We start from the raw sequence: 15,758 nt of genomic DNA on the forward strand, positions 1-15,758 counted from the left end.
ATGTCGGCAAAAATTGCCCCTTCGAAGCAGCTATGATGGTGCCCCACGTGAAGAAGCTTTTGCTCGATTTTTGACCAAACGAGCGTTACATATACATTGCACGAACCAAGGGCAGGGATCTCCTATATTCAAGTCGTCGTCGCTGATAACAATATTGGGTATTTGAGCCAGGCTGTATCAATTTCTCCCGGATCGACGTTCAACTGCCAGCATTTGTTTGGAACAAACACCCTAGAGTGCCACAATGGGAAAATCATCCAAAGACAAGCGAGATGCGTACTATCGCCTTGCCAAAGAGGAGGGCTGGCGTGCGCGATCGGCATACAAATTGCTTCAAATCGATGAGCAATTCAATCTGTTCGAAGGAGTCACACGAGTTGTAGATCTATGCGCCGCGCCCGGGAGTTGGAGTCAAGTCCTGTCACGCGTACTGATCAAAGGAGAGACCTTTGGAAGAGCTGGATGGGAAGAGAAACAGAAAGAGGCCCGAAACTATGTTCTTGGTATGAAAGATGAAAAGTCCCAGGCCACGGAAGAGAAAAAGCAAATTGAGCCTAGAAAACCACGTGAGGGAGTCCGGATCGTGTCTATCGACTTACAACCCATGAGTCCTCTTGAGGGTGTTACCACTCTGCGTGCCGATATCACACATCCATCGACCATCCCACTTCTTCTCAAAGCACTGGATCCCGATACTTACGATCCTTCTTCCACGTCTCCATCTGCCCCTGTAGACCTAGTCATATCCGATGGAGCTCCTGACGTCACTGGTTTGCATGATCTTGATATCTATGTCCAATCTCAACTGTTGTGGGCGGCTTTGAACCTTGCACTATGTGTGCTGAAGCCAGGAGGAAAATTCGTTGCCAAGATCTTCCGCGGTAAAGATGTTGATCTTCTCTTCGCACAGCTCAAGATTGTGTTTGATAGAGTTCGCGTTGCAAAGCCAAGGAGTAGTCGTGCAAGCAGTATCGAGGCATTTGTAGTGTGTGAAGGCTTCCATCCACCGGAAGGATTCAAGGCTAGCCTGGACGTGCCGCTGGGGGCTGGAATAGATCTCCCACAGATCGAGAAGGAAGCCGTGGATGCTGATAAGAAGCCGTCCAGCAAGCAGAGAGAAGATGGAGCCATCGAACTAGAACTCCCGTCCGAAGACGACGAGGGTGGACCAGAGGGTGGGTCCCGTTGGATTGCGCCGTTCCTTGCTTGCGGAGACCTTTCAGCGTACGACTCAGATGCGACTTACCAGCTACCGAAAGATAGGGTGTCTCTCGACCCAGTGCAGCCACCCACCATGCCACCCTATAAGAAGGTAGAATTACTCCGCCTCATTATGTATCGCTCTACTGACCTGACTAGGCACTTGAGATGAGAAAACTAGCTGGCGGCGCATACGGGAAGACGAGAGGGCAAGAGAACACATCAGCTTGAGAAACAGGGTGATATTGACAGGTGGGCGTCACATTTACTCTACACGATGTCCGAGCGATGCGACAAATGCTCGGATCACCCGCATTACTAAGTTGGCATTGTTTAATCGCTTTGTTTTCCAGTGTCTCTCTTCCACTCCTGGTACGCGGATATGAACCTGCGCTCCCATGGATCACTCGTGCAGAGGGAATCCCAGCTTTCAGAAGCGTCATCTGTCTCCCCCAATTGCGCGACACTCTTCCAGATAGCCCAGATGAGGGCGCTTGCACCAAGAACCACGGGGATCATTTGTCCTACATCGTCGAACCGGTCAGAGTGACCAGCTCCGTTCCAAAAGATCGTTAGTTCGATTTGCAGTATCACAAAGATATTTTTGAAAATCTCTGAGACTGCCCAGACGATTGGCAATGCAGGTCTCTTTTGTCGTGAAAGCCGAATGCTTGAAGCGATGGCAATGCACCGCTGAGAAGGCGCAGTGTCGGAACAGGTTAGGGCGGCATAGACCTGGAAGGGTGAACTGAAACCATTGAGCTTCCGCGAAGCATTCAGATGGTGGAAGATGATGGCGCAATGTCTTGGGAAATGGAAGGTCAAAAGTGCTCCGAAATGTCTTACTACGCAGCCGATGTAGGAAGGTTGTTTTCGGTATACTAGGTCGTAGGCAGAGTATTCTTCTAAGTCCGGCTGAGTTTTCTTGCCGAAAATGAGTCGGCTGAGCCTGGGATATCTTATTCGGAGACGTCCTTGCTCTCCCGCAGCAATGCAATCGTCCAAGAACTGCTCCCCGCGATATACTCCTTCGAACAGTGGGCTATGAAAGTGACGTGACGGGTCTTTAAACGACTTGATGCTGCTGAGTGAAGCAGATTTCTTCAACATCGAAGAACGTATGCGTTCAACCCGTTCAGACATATTGTCATCGTCTGCCAGTGTGGAGATCGTTCCCCATGATGCGTTGGAGCCGGACCTGGAATGCTGCCTCTCGAACGGACTGAATGTTCGGATAGTGCTATTACTGGGTGATCTGCTATGTCCCCTGGCAGATCTTTGGGATTGCTTTTGTGTGTCGGTCTGCATTGTTCGGGATAGTTCGAACGCCATGATCGCAGCTTTCGCATCCTCGGACTCTGCGAATTTCTCCTGACTCCAGAAGTCCAGGAAGATCCAGAAGAGCGAATTGAGATAGAGGCAGCCCACAATGATGCTTATGACCTTCATTAACATTCTGAACCAACCAAGCATATCGAACTTCCAGAAGAAGAAGACGGGCGTGGTGCTACAAGGACCTCTTTTGGTCTGTTCGATTGCGACGAACCAGAACCAGAGGTTGAGACCAACCAACGTCCCGCGGAGAATAAGGGTGGCTGAAACATGAAATATGTTTGATCTAGAAGGAAATCGGGTAGGCTGCTTCCTCCCTCGGATGTCCTGTGTTGTGTCAGCCAAAGTCAGGCACAGATGCCTTAAATCAGACATACCCTGAAGCACAGCCATGTCAGCAGCTGTAACAAAATGAAAATCTCCACAGTGAATGTGTTGCGGATGTTCGCAATGTGAATGAGGGTGGTGACGAAAATAGGAATGAAAAAGACATAGGTGCAAAGTCGGAGCACGTCCAGACGGCTCAGTAATAGAAATCTATCGATGTCAGTATCGGAAACCATTTAGATTGAGGACTATCTTACCGTGAAATGTAAATGGCTGTTATGCATGTGTAGATTCCAATGCGCATTGCAAGGCTGTACTCGGAAGATTGGCCTTCGAGCTTGACGGCGCATGTTTCGGCCGTCTGCCTCATTTTGATTGCAGGAATATGAGGTTCGATGGTGAAGATCCCGAAATGTGATAGGAGGGAGGCAGACGTCAAGCTGGGAAAAAGTATTAAGATCGCAGCAAGTGAGGGCACATAAGAATACAACACCACCATATTAGATAAAGAACATGAAGAAAAGATAATATGCAACGCTCCCAACAAAGAGTCCACCCAATGCTTGAAACTTTATATCAAGAAACATATTTTAACTTTTATGTCATGACTTTATCTACATAACCTCGTGGGGCGAAGTTCGTACCGATGTGCTTCGCCGTAGTTGACGCCCCCTGCAGTTTCAACTAAGCGCCCGGGTCTCACAAGCCCCCACAAACGCGGGTGGTGGGCTAGAAACAACATCTGCTGTTGGCTCCGGACATCGTAACGACTGACTCAATAGGGTAAGCTGCATAAGCCAGCGAAACATCTCTTTGTGCACGATATACTTTGACTATCAAAGAAGGTGGAAGGTGGCTTGCAGAATACCTCGTAGTAGCGTAAGGAAGAGACAGACTACGGAGCATTTGCTCAAAGATCAAACACGTAGAATGCGCTATAGCACGGCAACGGTCTGCCTAATACGTCAAACCAACATGTCTCCGCAACAGCCTCACGCGATTTCCCAGATTCATCATTCCTTCCCTTTTGTTCTCCTGGATCGAGTGGTCTCGATCTCATGACCATCAATATGACAGGTAACAAGGAACGCAAGGCCGAACTCCTTGTAGTGTATGTACGTCAGACTTCCCTCAGACCTTTCCGATGACGAAGGTGCATGATATTTTCAAAGCAGTCGGACTATATACGTCAACAAACTGTCACTGCCCCTACAAATCAGTAGCAATCAAGGGGGAGGCTGCAAAGTAATGCTTGGTCCATGTCGGTCGATTGTGATATGTCCGTTGGATACGGCTATAGGTACCTTGGACCCATGATCAGGGGTCCAACTCGTGAAGCTGCATGTCCGAGAACGCCTTGATTGAACACCCTCCTGCCAAAGACCCAGAGGCTCACAAATCCAGGCAAATCGATTCGTTGATATGCTCGGTAAATATACATCTTGGAGCCGCTGCTGTGCCGCAATTGTGCACTAGTTGAAGCGTCATGTAAACCCACGTACTCTACAAGTTGACGAGGCTTGCATGATAAATATCCTATGGCTGCTGTTTACTGTCGGTCTTAGGTGGGGATAACGTCAAGTCACCTCTAGTGCTCCTGTCGAAGGTGTTTGAACAGCAAGAATTGGGTTTCAGTGACCGGGACTGGAGGTCTAATCTAAGTATTCAGTTAAACGGTGAGACTATCATTCCAAGCCAACTCACTTATGGGATTAACTGGAAAATTTTGCTAGGTTGATAACTATCCCAAAAACATGTAGTTATTTTCATTGCTTTACAATTATGAGGATTATAATTTGCGGAGATACCGGAATCTATTCTTTCTTTCTCAAAGGATACATAATTGTAGTAAGGAAGAAAAAATAGCCCTTGAAAATTATCCTTCGCTGCATGAGGCTTTCCACTTTTGATATCGTTCCCGGACTTCTATGTCCAAACCAAAAAGCTCTTCTCTCGTATCGTCTTCCTCCTCCTTTTGAACCACAGCATTATCTCTTCCTGCCCGACAGCTAGTGATTTCATTCCCCTCTCCGGGCGGTTTCTCATTTTTCTTAACCCACCATTTGACCACCCACCTAGCACTCACTAGACACAGCCCCCCAACACCGATGATGAACGGGATCAACTGGCCGACATTCGTCCAAAGCTCCGTTAACCCTGAGACCTGGTTCCAAGCCAACGTCAGTTCGACTTGCAAGATCAAAATGACATGCACAGCGAAGTCGAATATCGCATGGTACCAGCCTAACGACACTCTTTTCGGCGCATGTTGATGTGTGACCATTAGTGTAGAAGCGAGGGAGACTGCCAACCAACTTGGAGCATCCTTGCTTGACGTCGATTGCGGGTATAGGAGGGCGGCATGGATTTGATAAGGTATGTCGAATGTGTTGAATTGGCGGGATTGGCAAATGTGAGAGTAAACAACAAAGGCCCGGCGGGAGAATCGAAATGTAAAGAAGCGCTTCCAGATCTCATAGTGGCATTGAGCCCACGATAGCGAAGAAACTTCATGTTGCCGAGAACGAGGGGTCGAACCAGTTGTCGGAAGCGTTCTTGGAGCTGACACTGTTCGAAAGAAGCTGAATGGTGTGATTGGTTTCTTGTTTTCCCAGGCACTATACGGACTGGCCGATATGGAGTGCACAATATATTTCTCGGCCTCATAGACCTGTTCCAAAATTTCTAGATCAGGAGGTGGTCCTTGAGTTGGATATGCATTTCTTTGGGGCCCAAGTTCTAGGTCTTCGGGTGTGTCGTTGGTGGTTGGAGATAATGTATGTTGCCTGCTTAGCTGTTGTTCCTCATGCTCAGAGGGATGCGATGAGTGATTGGATTGAGTATCAGAACGGTGATCAATCCCAAACGCGGATTCCTCTATCGTAGAATAACATTGTGAATCGATGTTCTTCTGGGTATTGTACTTTTCCCACTCCAGTAATGCGGCATTGAACTTTCGTCTCCTCTTTGCCAGTCGCATAAGCATCCAGGGTCGACTAGAACTGTCAAGCAGCCAGTAGATCGTGCTGATCAAGATGTATGTCGATAAAATTTTCATTACAATCCTCACCCAGCCAAATATGTCGGTTTTGACAACGTACATGATATACGTTCCACAAGGGGTTTCCTTGGCCTTGTCCACTCCAGTCCACCAGAACCAAATATGCAAACACACCATTCCAAGATTAATAGCGTCGTTCAGCATCTTACGCATGAGTGTGCTTTTGAAATTCAGGGCCGTGAAGCTAGATTTGGACTTCACGCCCATGACGCATGCGTATGCTAAGATCTGTAGGAGGACGAAGATTTCCACTGCATGAACCTCCGATGGAGCAGCTGCGTAGATTGCGGCAACGACGAAAAGAGCGACACTGAAGATCGTAACGCCATCACGTAGGACTTGTGCTTCGGAGACCAGGAAATAGTTCGCGAACCAGACCGCGAGGATTTGAGCGTAAATGCCGACTCGAATTCCGATGCCGTAGATGTCTTGATTGCCTTCAAATCCACACTCCGTTTCTCGTGTGACAATTGCATAAGTGTATTTTGAGCTGCCCATCAAAGGTGGACTATTTGGCGATGAAATGTACATAATCAAGAAAAAAACATGGAGAGACCGAAACTGGAATGAAGAAACTATCTTGTATTATGGGATGGATAGGCTTAAAGTACATTGGTTGAGTCGCACGAGCTGTGCAGTGCCCTGCGTTTCATCAAGCGCCAGGAAAGCGCTCCTGGCTGGGATCTCATGTACAAGCTCATCACCAGTGTGCATGGAAATTATGGAGAAAGCAACATTTAGACGCGAATCTGATAAGAATAGTAACGGTCGTGTATTCATAATGCGTAGCGATATTTGCGACGTAGCCGCGTATATAGGGATGTGTCCAGGTTTGAGTGTTCTGCGTCGCATGTTCCAATCGAATCGATGAAATCAATAACAGCCCAAATTGCTTCTGTTTCTTCCATGTCTCACATGTCCCAAATTGTCCAAGCCATATCCAAAAACAGCGAGATAGCAGAGCCAGTGGTAATCAACTACATGTAGAATCCCTCCAAGTTTTGCTCGACGTGATGTATTATTGACATTGTCTACATGACGGTGCATGGAATGCAGCAGAAGCTGCAATCATCACCACAGTAGCAGCTCGACTTGATGGGCTTGGGCTTGATTGATGCAATGGAGGAGGTAACGGAGCTGCCGGAGCTGGTTGAGGGAGGCATTGTCTATAGGCGGTGGTGTTGCGCTAAAATAAACAAATATGTATGTACAAATAAATAGCGGTGCGAAGGATAAGGTTTTTGGCTTATTGAGTGTTAGTGTTGGTAGTAGCAGTATCTGTCTGCACTTACTTTGGGGGATTTGGGAGTCGTCAGAACACAGTTGAGATGGATGAGAAGGAGGATGAGAACCAGGAGAGAGCTGAAGCAAGCAGATTAATACTCTTCGGCCTCCGCGCCGCTCGTATGCGTACGCGCCGCCAAGTTTGCCCTGATTCTAACTAATCTGTGACAAGCCGGACGTCTAAGCGCTTCGCATGATGACGTCGACATGGGCGGCTGTGCGACCCACCCTGTGGCGCACCACCAAACTTGTCCAGCATACAAAATGGAATATGATGGGCAAAACTAATCGTAGGGTAGAGATAATCTTTCATACCTCTCCAGATCAAAAAGTCATGCACACATAGAACGATGATTGCCGTAGACCAATTCTGCACAGGATCTCACATGAAGGCATCGACTAGATGATCAGCAGGACCAATCCCGAACTGGATATCGAGGCTGATCATGAATTGTGGTGATATGGTATTCATTGTTGAGTAATTTGTGGCTCGTCATGAGCGCTTTCAAATCAACATTGTCGATACTGGAAATGCCCGGTCGACAGCAATTACAAGTAGGAAATCCGTGTTCTATACACCAGCTCCGTTCGTGTCGAAATCCGAACCCAAGGTACCCAAGGATATAGCCATGAGAGCATAAGAAAAATAAGCCTATGACTTATTCAACATTTGAGGGAAACGAAGGAGTGCCTATATTAAACATCTCTCCATGTAGGCTCGCCCCTTTCCCAGGGGGTCTGTACCACTGTTATGAGTTAGTGCATGGGTACAAAACGGATGGGGGAGGGCCTGTCAACATACCATTAGCATCACTGAAAGGATCGTCGTCATCCTCTTCGGGCTCTGGATCTGCACGCTGTTTGCCAGTTGCCGGAGCAGGGACAGGTGGCATTGGGATACTGGTAGGCCTCGGTGGCTTCGCTGGAGGAGCTTCGTCTATTTGTAGATTTGCCATGGCCGCTTCGGGGCTCCGGGTTGCGACCCTTGGAGGTGGCGCTGGGTCTTCATGGTCACTGTCGCTATCGTCGTCGATGCTCTTGTCCATGATCTCGTAGGCCATTAGGGCTTTGACAAGTTCGTCGTTAGCACTCAAAAGACTGCCGATGTACTGTTCCGACTCCACGAGTTGGATATAGCGCAGAATCTGTCGCCGAAGAACTTTGCACGTCTCAAATCGCTTTACAACTTCAGGGTTTTCGCTAACGCGCTGGACCTCACGATTGATCAGTTGCATTCCATTCATCAAACTAGTGCTCGCAACTGTAGCGGACGCAATCGTCTCGAGAAGTTGATGCTTTTCCTTTTCAAGATTGAATGGCTTAGATTTTCCCTTCTTGTCTTTCTTGAACAGTGATGTGTTGGGAAGAGGAGCTGAGCCGAGTGCGACTGTTCTACCAGCTGATGATGACGATCCATGTGGGAACGATGGAGGAGCTGGAGCAGCCCGTCGAGCAGGCTGGGGCGATGATGGCGGAGAATGATCCTCATCATGTGCTTCTGCTTCTGTCTCGCGAACGACTTTGGATTGCTGAGGTTGAGGCCTTTTCGTGCGTGGGAGCTGCTTATAGAGTGTTGCAATGCCGCTCAATCCTGGCGTAGTTTTGTATGCAACTGCCCATTGTCGAAAGAGCACATTGACCTTTTGACGAACGTCTGAATCCACCATCTCATCCTTGGCGAGAAGTCTGAGGCGCTCGAGCAGTGGCTCGTCAGCAAATGACTTTTGGAATCTGGTGCCGGCGTTTTGAATCAGACCGTCAAGAATGACGAGAGCACGCAGTTGGCGATGCGCATTTCCATATTTACTAGTATGAATTAGAGCAGTGAACAAGATTGACGATCTTGAATCCATACAGTTTCTTACGGAGGGCTCGAGCAGCTTCGGTAGGACCCGACTCCTGTATCCTGATAACTTCGATCAGGTCTACGAGACCTGCAATATCTGGACATGCATGTTAACATAAAATTACTGAATGAACCACTCGGGACTCATACCATTCTCTTCGTACTGTTCAGCTGTGAGGCGATCAATGGTGACCGTGACGGCCGAGTAAGCGTGTTTCTGGTTTGGGGTTAGCGATATTGCTCCCATAGGTTCCGCAGGTGTCCGGAATCATGTGGAAATCTGCTAGAATGCCTGATGGAGCTTCGAAGTAGCTGGAAGCTCTACTAACGTATCATAGGAAAGGGATTAGATCGCAAGGAAACAGTGTTGGGCGTTGAAACAGACAATGGGGAGGGCCCAGCCATGTCCTGAATCCAGGAGACATGGCCAGAGATTGGGCTTACCGGCATCCTGGGGAGTAGTCGAATAGAAAGCTCGGTACGGATCCAGGTCGTCCAATGTATGAGAGCGAATTATGAGTAGACTAAAAGCTTTCCACGGGTGGTAGGGACTGAGAAGAATCCTTTGATTATGATGGTGTATGCCTCCAGAGAAGATAAGGAGGGGCTGTGGATATGTTAAGCGCGCGCAACGCTAGCAATAGAATCTAGGAAGGGTATTAATAAAGACAAGAATGACGGTGGTAACGTCGATGTTCGTTTGTAAATTTGAGCTTTACGCCTCGTTCATGTGAAGTTTACTGTTGATCGGTGGCTGTTAAACGGGGATTAACTGCATTGATAGACAGACACTCAGGGAGCCGCATGCTGTCTCCTCGTAGTGGGGTGGACTTGGCTCTCGCACGGACCGTAAACACTGTCGTCATTCCGCAGGCAGGCGACGCTCAATAATCCATTGTTGCAGGGTCAACCATCCCATCTCTCCTGACACCTCACACTTCTTCTAGGATTTTTCACGCTTGAACCAACTGCAAACGAGCTCAGACACTGGCGGCAGGGTCTATGGACATGTTCGACGAGGCAGCTGGAGCTGTCTATACACGCGATGGAGGCTATGTGGACGCGTGAGTTATCGCACGCAAACGCTCTCCTCCATCGTACCATGTCTTCCACGGTTGAAAAGGTTACAACTAACGTTGAATGAGTTAGTAGGCAGCCTTGTTTCACTGCCGTGAACAAACCTACCGCGACTACCGGGTATTTGACTCCCAAGCGCACGGCTGCCAGTCCTCCCTTGACCGAAGATTTACCACGAGACCGAAATCCTGCAATTGCCGAATATCTCCATCTTGGAGTGGATGAAGAGCCGTCCTCATCATTCACTATAGCGGCTAACTTTGCATCTCCGAGAGCCTCGCGTCGTAAACGGAAGCGGCCGGACGTTAGTCACGCTGTCGATGAAAAAGAGAACAACAATGGAGACTCTCGGCGTCCAGCAGCCTCACCTCATCGGGTTGGCAATGAGCCAATACAACCTGCACCGAGTATTTCGGCCGACTCCATTGACCTCTTCAATGCTGCTTCGTATCGGAGACGGTACTCTCCTGTGACGCCAAGTGATGACCCAATCCAGAGTATGAATGGAATTAACACTACCGGGGTGGATGATGCTGTTCGTCTTACCTTAGAAGAACTGCCTTATGAAGTCCATGAGGATGACAATGCCTTTTACGATGATCTAGAAGATATTATATCCATCATCGACGATGAATGCCCGGCTAACCAATTGTGTCTTCATGCGGACCTCCCTTACCGTGAGCATAGCTCTGACGAATTCTCCGACGACGACAATGTTTTTGACTCGATCTTGGAGTCGATAGACCTCGACAATGGTGGCGATTGCTACCTTATCGGAAATACAAGCACTCCAGAAACCCCGGCGCAAGATGTACCATCTATGTCACCAAGTGCGGATGCCACTACAATCTCGCCAAAGGCTCGAATCTCGCAGAAATTCATCTCCCCACTGATCAAGTCCTCAGAGATGCCCCAGAAGCAGGAAACCTCCCAGTTTGACCGGCAACCTATCGTCAGACCTCCTTTCCCCAATAAAGCAAGGGACCGTTCACCAATCGTCGGTCTCTCCCCTGCTCATGTACTGCGGACGTGTTTCCGTGTCGGTGAAGCTATCAAAGTTGGTCGCGATGCTGTTAAAAATGAGAAGGACGTTCTGATTGAGATGTACGCAAGAGTGGCAAGCTCATCAAGGACTGAAACCAAACAGTCATTTGAATTCCGTGACCTGTTCCATGACAAGCCACCTCATATCATGGGAGAGTACCACGCTGCAATATGGAAATCAGTCAAACTTTACAACGTAGACAGTGCTCGACTTCTCAAGGGTAATAAGATGTGCCGCTGCATCGGACAGATGAAACGAGACATGGATGGATACAAACTACTGATCTTGAACATTTGGGAGGTAAGTACATCCAACCAGTTTCTCTACCATCTGCTAAGCTATCAAAGTGTACATGGGAAGATATTGAATGGGTCGAGGGTATTCTGTGCGCATAGGCGTTCAACATAGGCAAGTGTTTCTCAATGGGGTTCCGCTTCAAAATCCAGGGTCCTTCCCCTGGTGGAACCACGCAGTGGGGAAGGTGAGGGGTGAGTAATAATTCATCTCGTGACCTATGCGAATGATATCTGGTACGGGGTACTCTACCATAAATGAGCGAGATGAATCCAATTCAATCTGGAAGTACTAGCATAATGTATTGTTTGCCTTCCGAAGCATCAATTCACCGTGGGTGAAAGACTGACATGGTGATCCACTCTGTTTGTTAGCGCCACGTGATCTGTAAGCAACGACCTCTAAGTAATCTACACCCCCGCTCAGCCTGAGCACCACTCGGCGGCACTGGCTCTCGAAACGCAATCTCAATCTTGACCTTCACGATCGCCCCTCGACTAGGATCGTCAAGAAATGTTCGTTCACCTCCCATCTTTCACCAGCTGGGCTGTATCGCCATCTTCGTACATTACCAATGACACCCGAGCTTCCTGAGGTGCCGGCCGTGAAGGCAATGATAAGTCGCCTAGCAAGCCAAATGGGATCCACGGACAATGATGACAACAACGAGGCTGGCCTAGGTTCGCAATCCTCTGTCAGGACACCGCATAGATCGCCGAATTCGAAGGGTCGCTCACTCAGCGACTCCACGCCCCAACTGTCTCCATCACCTAAATTCCGTGAACCGCCGCACATCTCCAAAGACGACCACCATGCCATACCGCCCCGGACTCCCCGTCGACCAGAGCTACTCTCACGCGGCCTCTCGCTCCAGATGCCTCCTCAAGAAATGCCCATTGCGAATTCGGTAGCACATTTTGCGGCTCGCGTTCCTCTATCTCCTCAGCTCGATGCCCACAACACGTATGCCTCTCCTGCTTCACTGCTCCCACGACGCTCGCGAGGCGCCGAATTCTCAAGAGCATGCACCAATTTGCACCACTCCACGCTTGTGGATCAATCCTCCCCCGATTCATCGCCGACCATTACCCAGAAAGGCATGATGATACCAAGAAAGCCTCGAACGAACTCGATGATACTCGATTCACCCAACATCAATCACTCTACATGGGGCATGGGCAACGGCGATAGAACAGCAGCGTCCAGCTCTCTAGGAAGCATCAACATGCTCGGTTCAGACGACTCTAGTTCTAGCTCCGATGAGGGCGACCCGATGGACCCCGATTTCAACGATGACCCAATGTTGATGACCCCACAAGCCATGAAATCGCACAATACGCCCTTTGGAGGCCTCCCCATTGGAGCTAACCCAGGCGGCTGGTCGAACATGTTCTCACCGAGCGGTCCTCCAACTTTCATGAGCATACAGCGTGCCCGACTACGGAAAGGCCGCAGCCGCAAGAGCTCCAGTTCCGCCAGCGGACATAGCTCGCTAGCAAGCCCCGGACCTGCATCGCCCCCCAATGGAAATGGGAAGGGAGAGGGCTATTTCAACCGAGAAGCAGTGATGCGCAAGCCAGGGTCTCGCAGAGAGAGCTTATCACTATTCGCAAACGATCTCCACATATCTTCAGGGAACGACAGTGGGGATGAAGCCGTTGTCGTACCCCAAACACCCGGTGTTGTACGAAGGCCTGTCACTCGAAGGGGAAACCTACTAGTATGTACACGATTGCTTACGCCTTGACATGATACTGACAAATACAGCCAAAATCCAGGCAATTCGGCCGCATAAAGGCGGAGCTTATCGAAGAGTCGGCTCCCATCGACAGTGAGTTCCGTCGCGAAGCCGAGATCATTCGCCAGGTGCGAGAGAGCGACGTAGACTTAGATCGACCATCAAACACAACGCATTCGTCACCCAATCTATTACCTACCGTGCCGGGTCTTGACGGCCCATTGGAGGGCGTTCCAGAAGAGGAGAGCGAAAGCAGTATGAGTCTTGATGGTTCAGCCACCAAAGGCCTCTTTGCAGCATTCAATGTCAATGTTGCACGAAACGCTAACGGACGGGGATCCTGGCATCACGTTTTGGCGCAAACACCACCTCCTCCTTCCTTTCCTCGTGCGGGCTCTTCCGCCATTAGCGAGGATATAAACATGGACTCACCATCAACATCGATATCACAACCCTCTACTAATGCTATGGCTGCGCCAGAGTCTAATAGTCATAACGGCTGGGCGTCTCGCTCCTCGACTCCACAACCTGTGGCACCCATCTCTGCTGCAGACGGTTTGAAAAAGTCAAACAAGCGGCGTCGTGATGATGATCTTGATGGCAACTCAATCAAGCGCCGGGCAGTGTCTCCTGGAGTAAGCGTCCAGAACAGTCCTGTATTGTCGCAATCTCCTGCACAAAGGGATAGCGGAGTTTGGCAATCGGCACCCAAGGCTAACCGTGAAAACACCGCGACGTCTGGCCACGCTGCGGGAGAAAGGTCGAACAGTGGCGGAAGTGTTAGCATGACACCGCTACTTGGCCCCAAGAGGGTTGGACTGCAGGGTATGACCGATGCTAACGATGGCTTCATGAAGATGAGCATCGAGTAGCTGCGTATTTCATTTTCATTTTACAAAGCATGGATCAGCGCGGCGTTTTGAGCGGAAATCCCAATCACAAAAGATTGATTTAATTACGGCCAATACCTTTACTAGAGAGCAGCGAATTGCTGCATGTATGAAATTCTGTTCAATGTATACTTGGGCACATTGGCCTAACCACAAAGTTGCTTATTTGGTGCCATGACATCGTGATGCTGATCCCTGCAAGCAGTGGGACCCCTCGCCAAGCCGGTGTCTCAGCTTGACTTCACCTCCACCAACAGCTTCATCCCCACACTTACAGCCACTACCCGGAACCTCAAGCTACGGTCCTCTACACATCCAATATCGCAATGTCAAGAACAGCAGCATTATCCTCATTCGTGGAAAGCACGCCGCCGGGCGAGGTAGGCTTTCATGTTAAACCCCACTTTGAACAAGTACTGACATGGCACAGCTATCGGACGTCACGAAAGGTACGATTGCTTCAGATTGTGTTACCTTACCCGTTCCTGTTGGAGCACAATAACTCTCACGAACCCAGCTGACCGCAATCAGCTATCAAGTCCATCCTCGGCGATGATAACGTCTCCTCCGAGCTGTCACCGGCATTCGAGAAGTACAACGAGGAGCAATTCACAACTGTAAAGCTCCCGGGCGGCAGCAACGAAGTACTTGTTAGCGAACACAACCGGTTAGGCGATGGAAGATATTACGATGTAGAAAGCCAGAGCTCGTTTGAGTTCGACCATGCCACACAGAAGGCTAGCGGTGTGCAATCCTACGTGCTTGAGTCGGATAATGCGGACCTAGTGTATGTCTTGGAGTTGGGGGCTTCATATGACATTGAAGAAGAGATAGAAGCTGACAACATGCAGGAAGAGTACTATCAAGAGCCTTTCGACCCACGCGGCGGAGCATTATCCTAAGTCCTCCATCGGAGTGTTCCCCGTCTCCGACGAGACCGCCCTTGCCATTTTGACCGTCGCCAACAAATACTCCCCTTCAAACTACTGGAACGGCCGGTGGCGCTCCTCGTACATCTACACACCCTCCTCCGGTAGCATCACAGGTACAATTAAGGTTGACGTCCATTACTACGAGGACGGCAACGTACGACTTCTCACAAACAAAGACGTGGACCTCAAGGTCGGACAGAACGCCAACGCCAGTGAAATCGTTCGAGCGATTGCGGGTGCCGAAAAGAAATACCAAGAGGATTTGAACAAGGCATTTGGCAGCTTGAGCGAGGGAGCTTTCAAGAGTTTGAGGAGACAGTTGCCCATCACTAGGCAAAAGATGGACTGGGACAAGATCTCCGGATACAGAGTTGGTGCTGACATAGGTGGTGGCAGGACCAGGTAGACCACGTCTGAGGATCTTGTTAGGGAAAAACCCTGAGCTCTACAAGATTAACTTGGTGGAAATAGAAATAGAAAGATTCAAGTACATTTGTTAACAAAACGATTGCCGTCTGTATTGGCATTCTCTCTTCATTCAGTCACCTCACGGACATGACTTTACTATGAAAATCCTGAGTTGCTGTATTTGTTTACCTTTACTTACGCGTACCACTAGGTCGTCTATTTTGATGGACTGTTTACCTTCTATCACTTCACAAGTCGGCCGGGGTTTCACATTCTCAGGATCCCTCTTTTCTAATCCGCCCACCTACCTACCTAGTTAGTTTC

The 15,758-nt window shown here is 49.2% G+C and overlaps 7 protein-coding genes across 7 annotated transcripts; 4 read left to right on the forward strand and 3 right to left on the reverse strand.

Moving 5' to 3' along the window:
* Positions 1–244: 244 nt before the first annotated feature.
* On the forward strand, positions 245–1,431 carry BU24DRAFT_467817 (FtsJ-domain-containing protein; the record flags this gene model as incomplete). The annotated part of the gene is made up of 2 exons (XM_033532475.1): positions 245–1,312; positions 1,360–1,431. The coding sequence occupies 2 exons, from the start codon at positions 245–247 to the stop codon at positions 1,429–1,431; spliced, it is 1,140 nt and encodes a 379-aa protein (XP_033377778.1).
* A 21-nt stretch (positions 1,432–1,452) lies between these two features.
* On the reverse strand, positions 1,453–3,440 carry BU24DRAFT_75062 (uncharacterized protein). Its single transcript, XM_033534596.1, has 3 exons — positions 3,117–3,440; positions 2,910–3,069; positions 1,453–2,859 (listed from the first exon to the last, which is right to left on the reverse strand). The coding sequence occupies exons 1-3, from the start codon at positions 3,356–3,358 to the stop codon at positions 1,534–1,536; spliced, it is 1,728 nt and encodes a 575-aa protein (XP_033377779.1). The 5' UTR covers positions 3,359–3,440; the 3' UTR covers positions 1,453–1,533.
* A 1,295-nt stretch (positions 3,441–4,735) lies between these two features.
* BU24DRAFT_467819 (uncharacterized protein) lies at positions 4,736–6,451 on the reverse strand (the record flags this gene model as incomplete). The annotated part of the gene is made up of 1 exon (XM_033532476.1): positions 4,736–6,451. One exon carries the CDS (start codon positions 6,449–6,451, stop codon positions 4,736–4,738), a length of 1,716 nt encoding a protein of 571 aa, XP_033377780.1.
* Positions 6,452–7,657: 1,206 nt separating this feature from the next.
* BU24DRAFT_428349 (uncharacterized protein) lies at positions 7,658–9,836 on the reverse strand. The gene is made up of 5 exons (XM_033529457.1): positions 9,495–9,836; positions 9,201–9,267; positions 9,060–9,147; positions 8,007–9,010; positions 7,658–7,950 (listed from the first exon to the last, which is right to left on the reverse strand). Exons 1-5 carry the CDS (start codon positions 9,498–9,500, stop codon positions 7,901–7,903), a joined length of 1,215 nt encoding a protein of 404 aa, XP_033377781.1. The 5' UTR covers positions 9,501–9,836; the 3' UTR covers positions 7,658–7,900.
* A 365-nt stretch (positions 9,837–10,201) lies between these two features.
* Positions 10,202–11,587, forward strand: BU24DRAFT_428351 (uncharacterized protein). Its single transcript, XM_033529458.1, has one exon. It carries the CDS (start codon positions 10,627–10,629, stop codon positions 11,578–11,580), a length of 954 nt encoding a protein of 317 aa, XP_033377782.1. The 5' UTR covers positions 10,202–10,626; the 3' UTR covers positions 11,581–11,587.
* An 89-nt stretch (positions 11,588–11,676) lies between these two features.
* Positions 11,677–14,084, forward strand: BU24DRAFT_75206 (uncharacterized protein). The gene is made up of 2 exons (XM_033534597.1): positions 11,677–13,186; positions 13,234–14,084. The coding sequence occupies exons 1-2, from the start codon at positions 12,041–12,043 to the stop codon at positions 14,074–14,076; spliced, it is 1,989 nt and encodes a 662-aa protein (XP_033377783.1). The 5' UTR covers positions 11,677–12,040; the 3' UTR covers positions 14,077–14,084.
* A 301-nt stretch (positions 14,085–14,385) lies between these two features.
* On the forward strand, positions 14,386–15,726 carry BU24DRAFT_428352 (F-actin-capping protein subunit alpha). Its single transcript, XM_033529459.1, has 4 exons — positions 14,386–14,474; positions 14,525–14,543; positions 14,626–14,881; positions 14,946–15,726. Exons 1-4 carry the CDS (start codon positions 14,421–14,423, stop codon positions 15,430–15,432), a joined length of 816 nt encoding a protein of 271 aa, XP_033377784.1. The 5' UTR covers positions 14,386–14,420; the 3' UTR covers positions 15,433–15,726.
* The last annotated feature ends 32 nt before the right edge of the window (positions 15,727–15,758 follow it).

This window comes from Aaosphaeria arxii (genome assembly GCF_010015735.1).
Source record: "Aaosphaeria arxii CBS 175.79 unplaced genomic scaffold BU24scaffold_13, whole genome shotgun sequence".
Lineage (NCBI taxonomy): Eukaryota > Fungi > Ascomycota > Dothideomycetes > Pleosporales > Aaosphaeria > Aaosphaeria arxii.

What these genes read in the sequence shown, in the direction of transcription:
- BU24DRAFT_428352 (XM_033529459.1), top strand. Translation starts at nt 14,421, where the DNA reads ATGTCAAGAACAGCAGCATTATCCTCATTCGTGGAAAGCACGCCGCCG. An exon ending in TCGGATAATGCGGACCTAGT is followed by an intron (nt 14,882 to 14,945) that starts GTATGTCTTGGA and finishes GACAACATGCAG; the next exon opens with GAAGAGTACTATCAAGAGCC.
- BU24DRAFT_428351 (XM_033529458.1), top strand. Translation starts at nt 10,627, where the DNA reads ATGAATGGAATTAACACTACCGGGGTGGATGATGCTGTTCGTCTTACC.
- BU24DRAFT_75062 (XM_033534596.1), bottom strand. Translation starts at nt 3,358, where the DNA reads ATGGTGGTGTTGTATTCTTATGTGCCCTCACTTGCTGCGATCTTAATA. An exon ending in ACAGCCATTTACATTTCACG is followed by an intron (nt 3,070 to 3,116) that starts GTAAGATAGTCC and finishes TGACATCGATAG; the next exon opens with ATTTCTATTACTGAGCCGTC. An exon ending in TGACATGGCTGTGCTTCAGG is followed by an intron (nt 2,860 to 2,909) that starts GTATGTCTGATT and finishes GACACAACACAG; the next exon opens with GACATCCGAGGGAGGAAGCA.
- BU24DRAFT_75206 (XM_033534597.1), top strand. Translation starts at nt 12,041, where the DNA reads ATGACACCCGAGCTTCCTGAGGTGCCGGCCGTGAAGGCAATGATAAGT. An exon ending in CTCGAAGGGGAAACCTACTA is followed by an intron (nt 13,187 to 13,233) that starts GTATGTACACGA and finishes TGACAAATACAG; the next exon opens with CCAAAATCCAGGCAATTCGG.
- BU24DRAFT_428349 (XM_033529457.1), bottom strand. An exon ending in CGAGCCCTCCGTAAGAAACT is followed by an intron (nt 9,011 to 9,059) that starts GTATGGATTCAA and finishes AATTCATACTAG; the next exon opens with TAAATATGGAAATGCGCATC. An exon ending in TCCTTTCAGTGATGCTAATG is followed by an intron (nt 7,951 to 8,006) that starts GTATGTTGACAG and finishes AACTCATAACAG; the next exon opens with TGGTACAGACCCCCTGGGAA.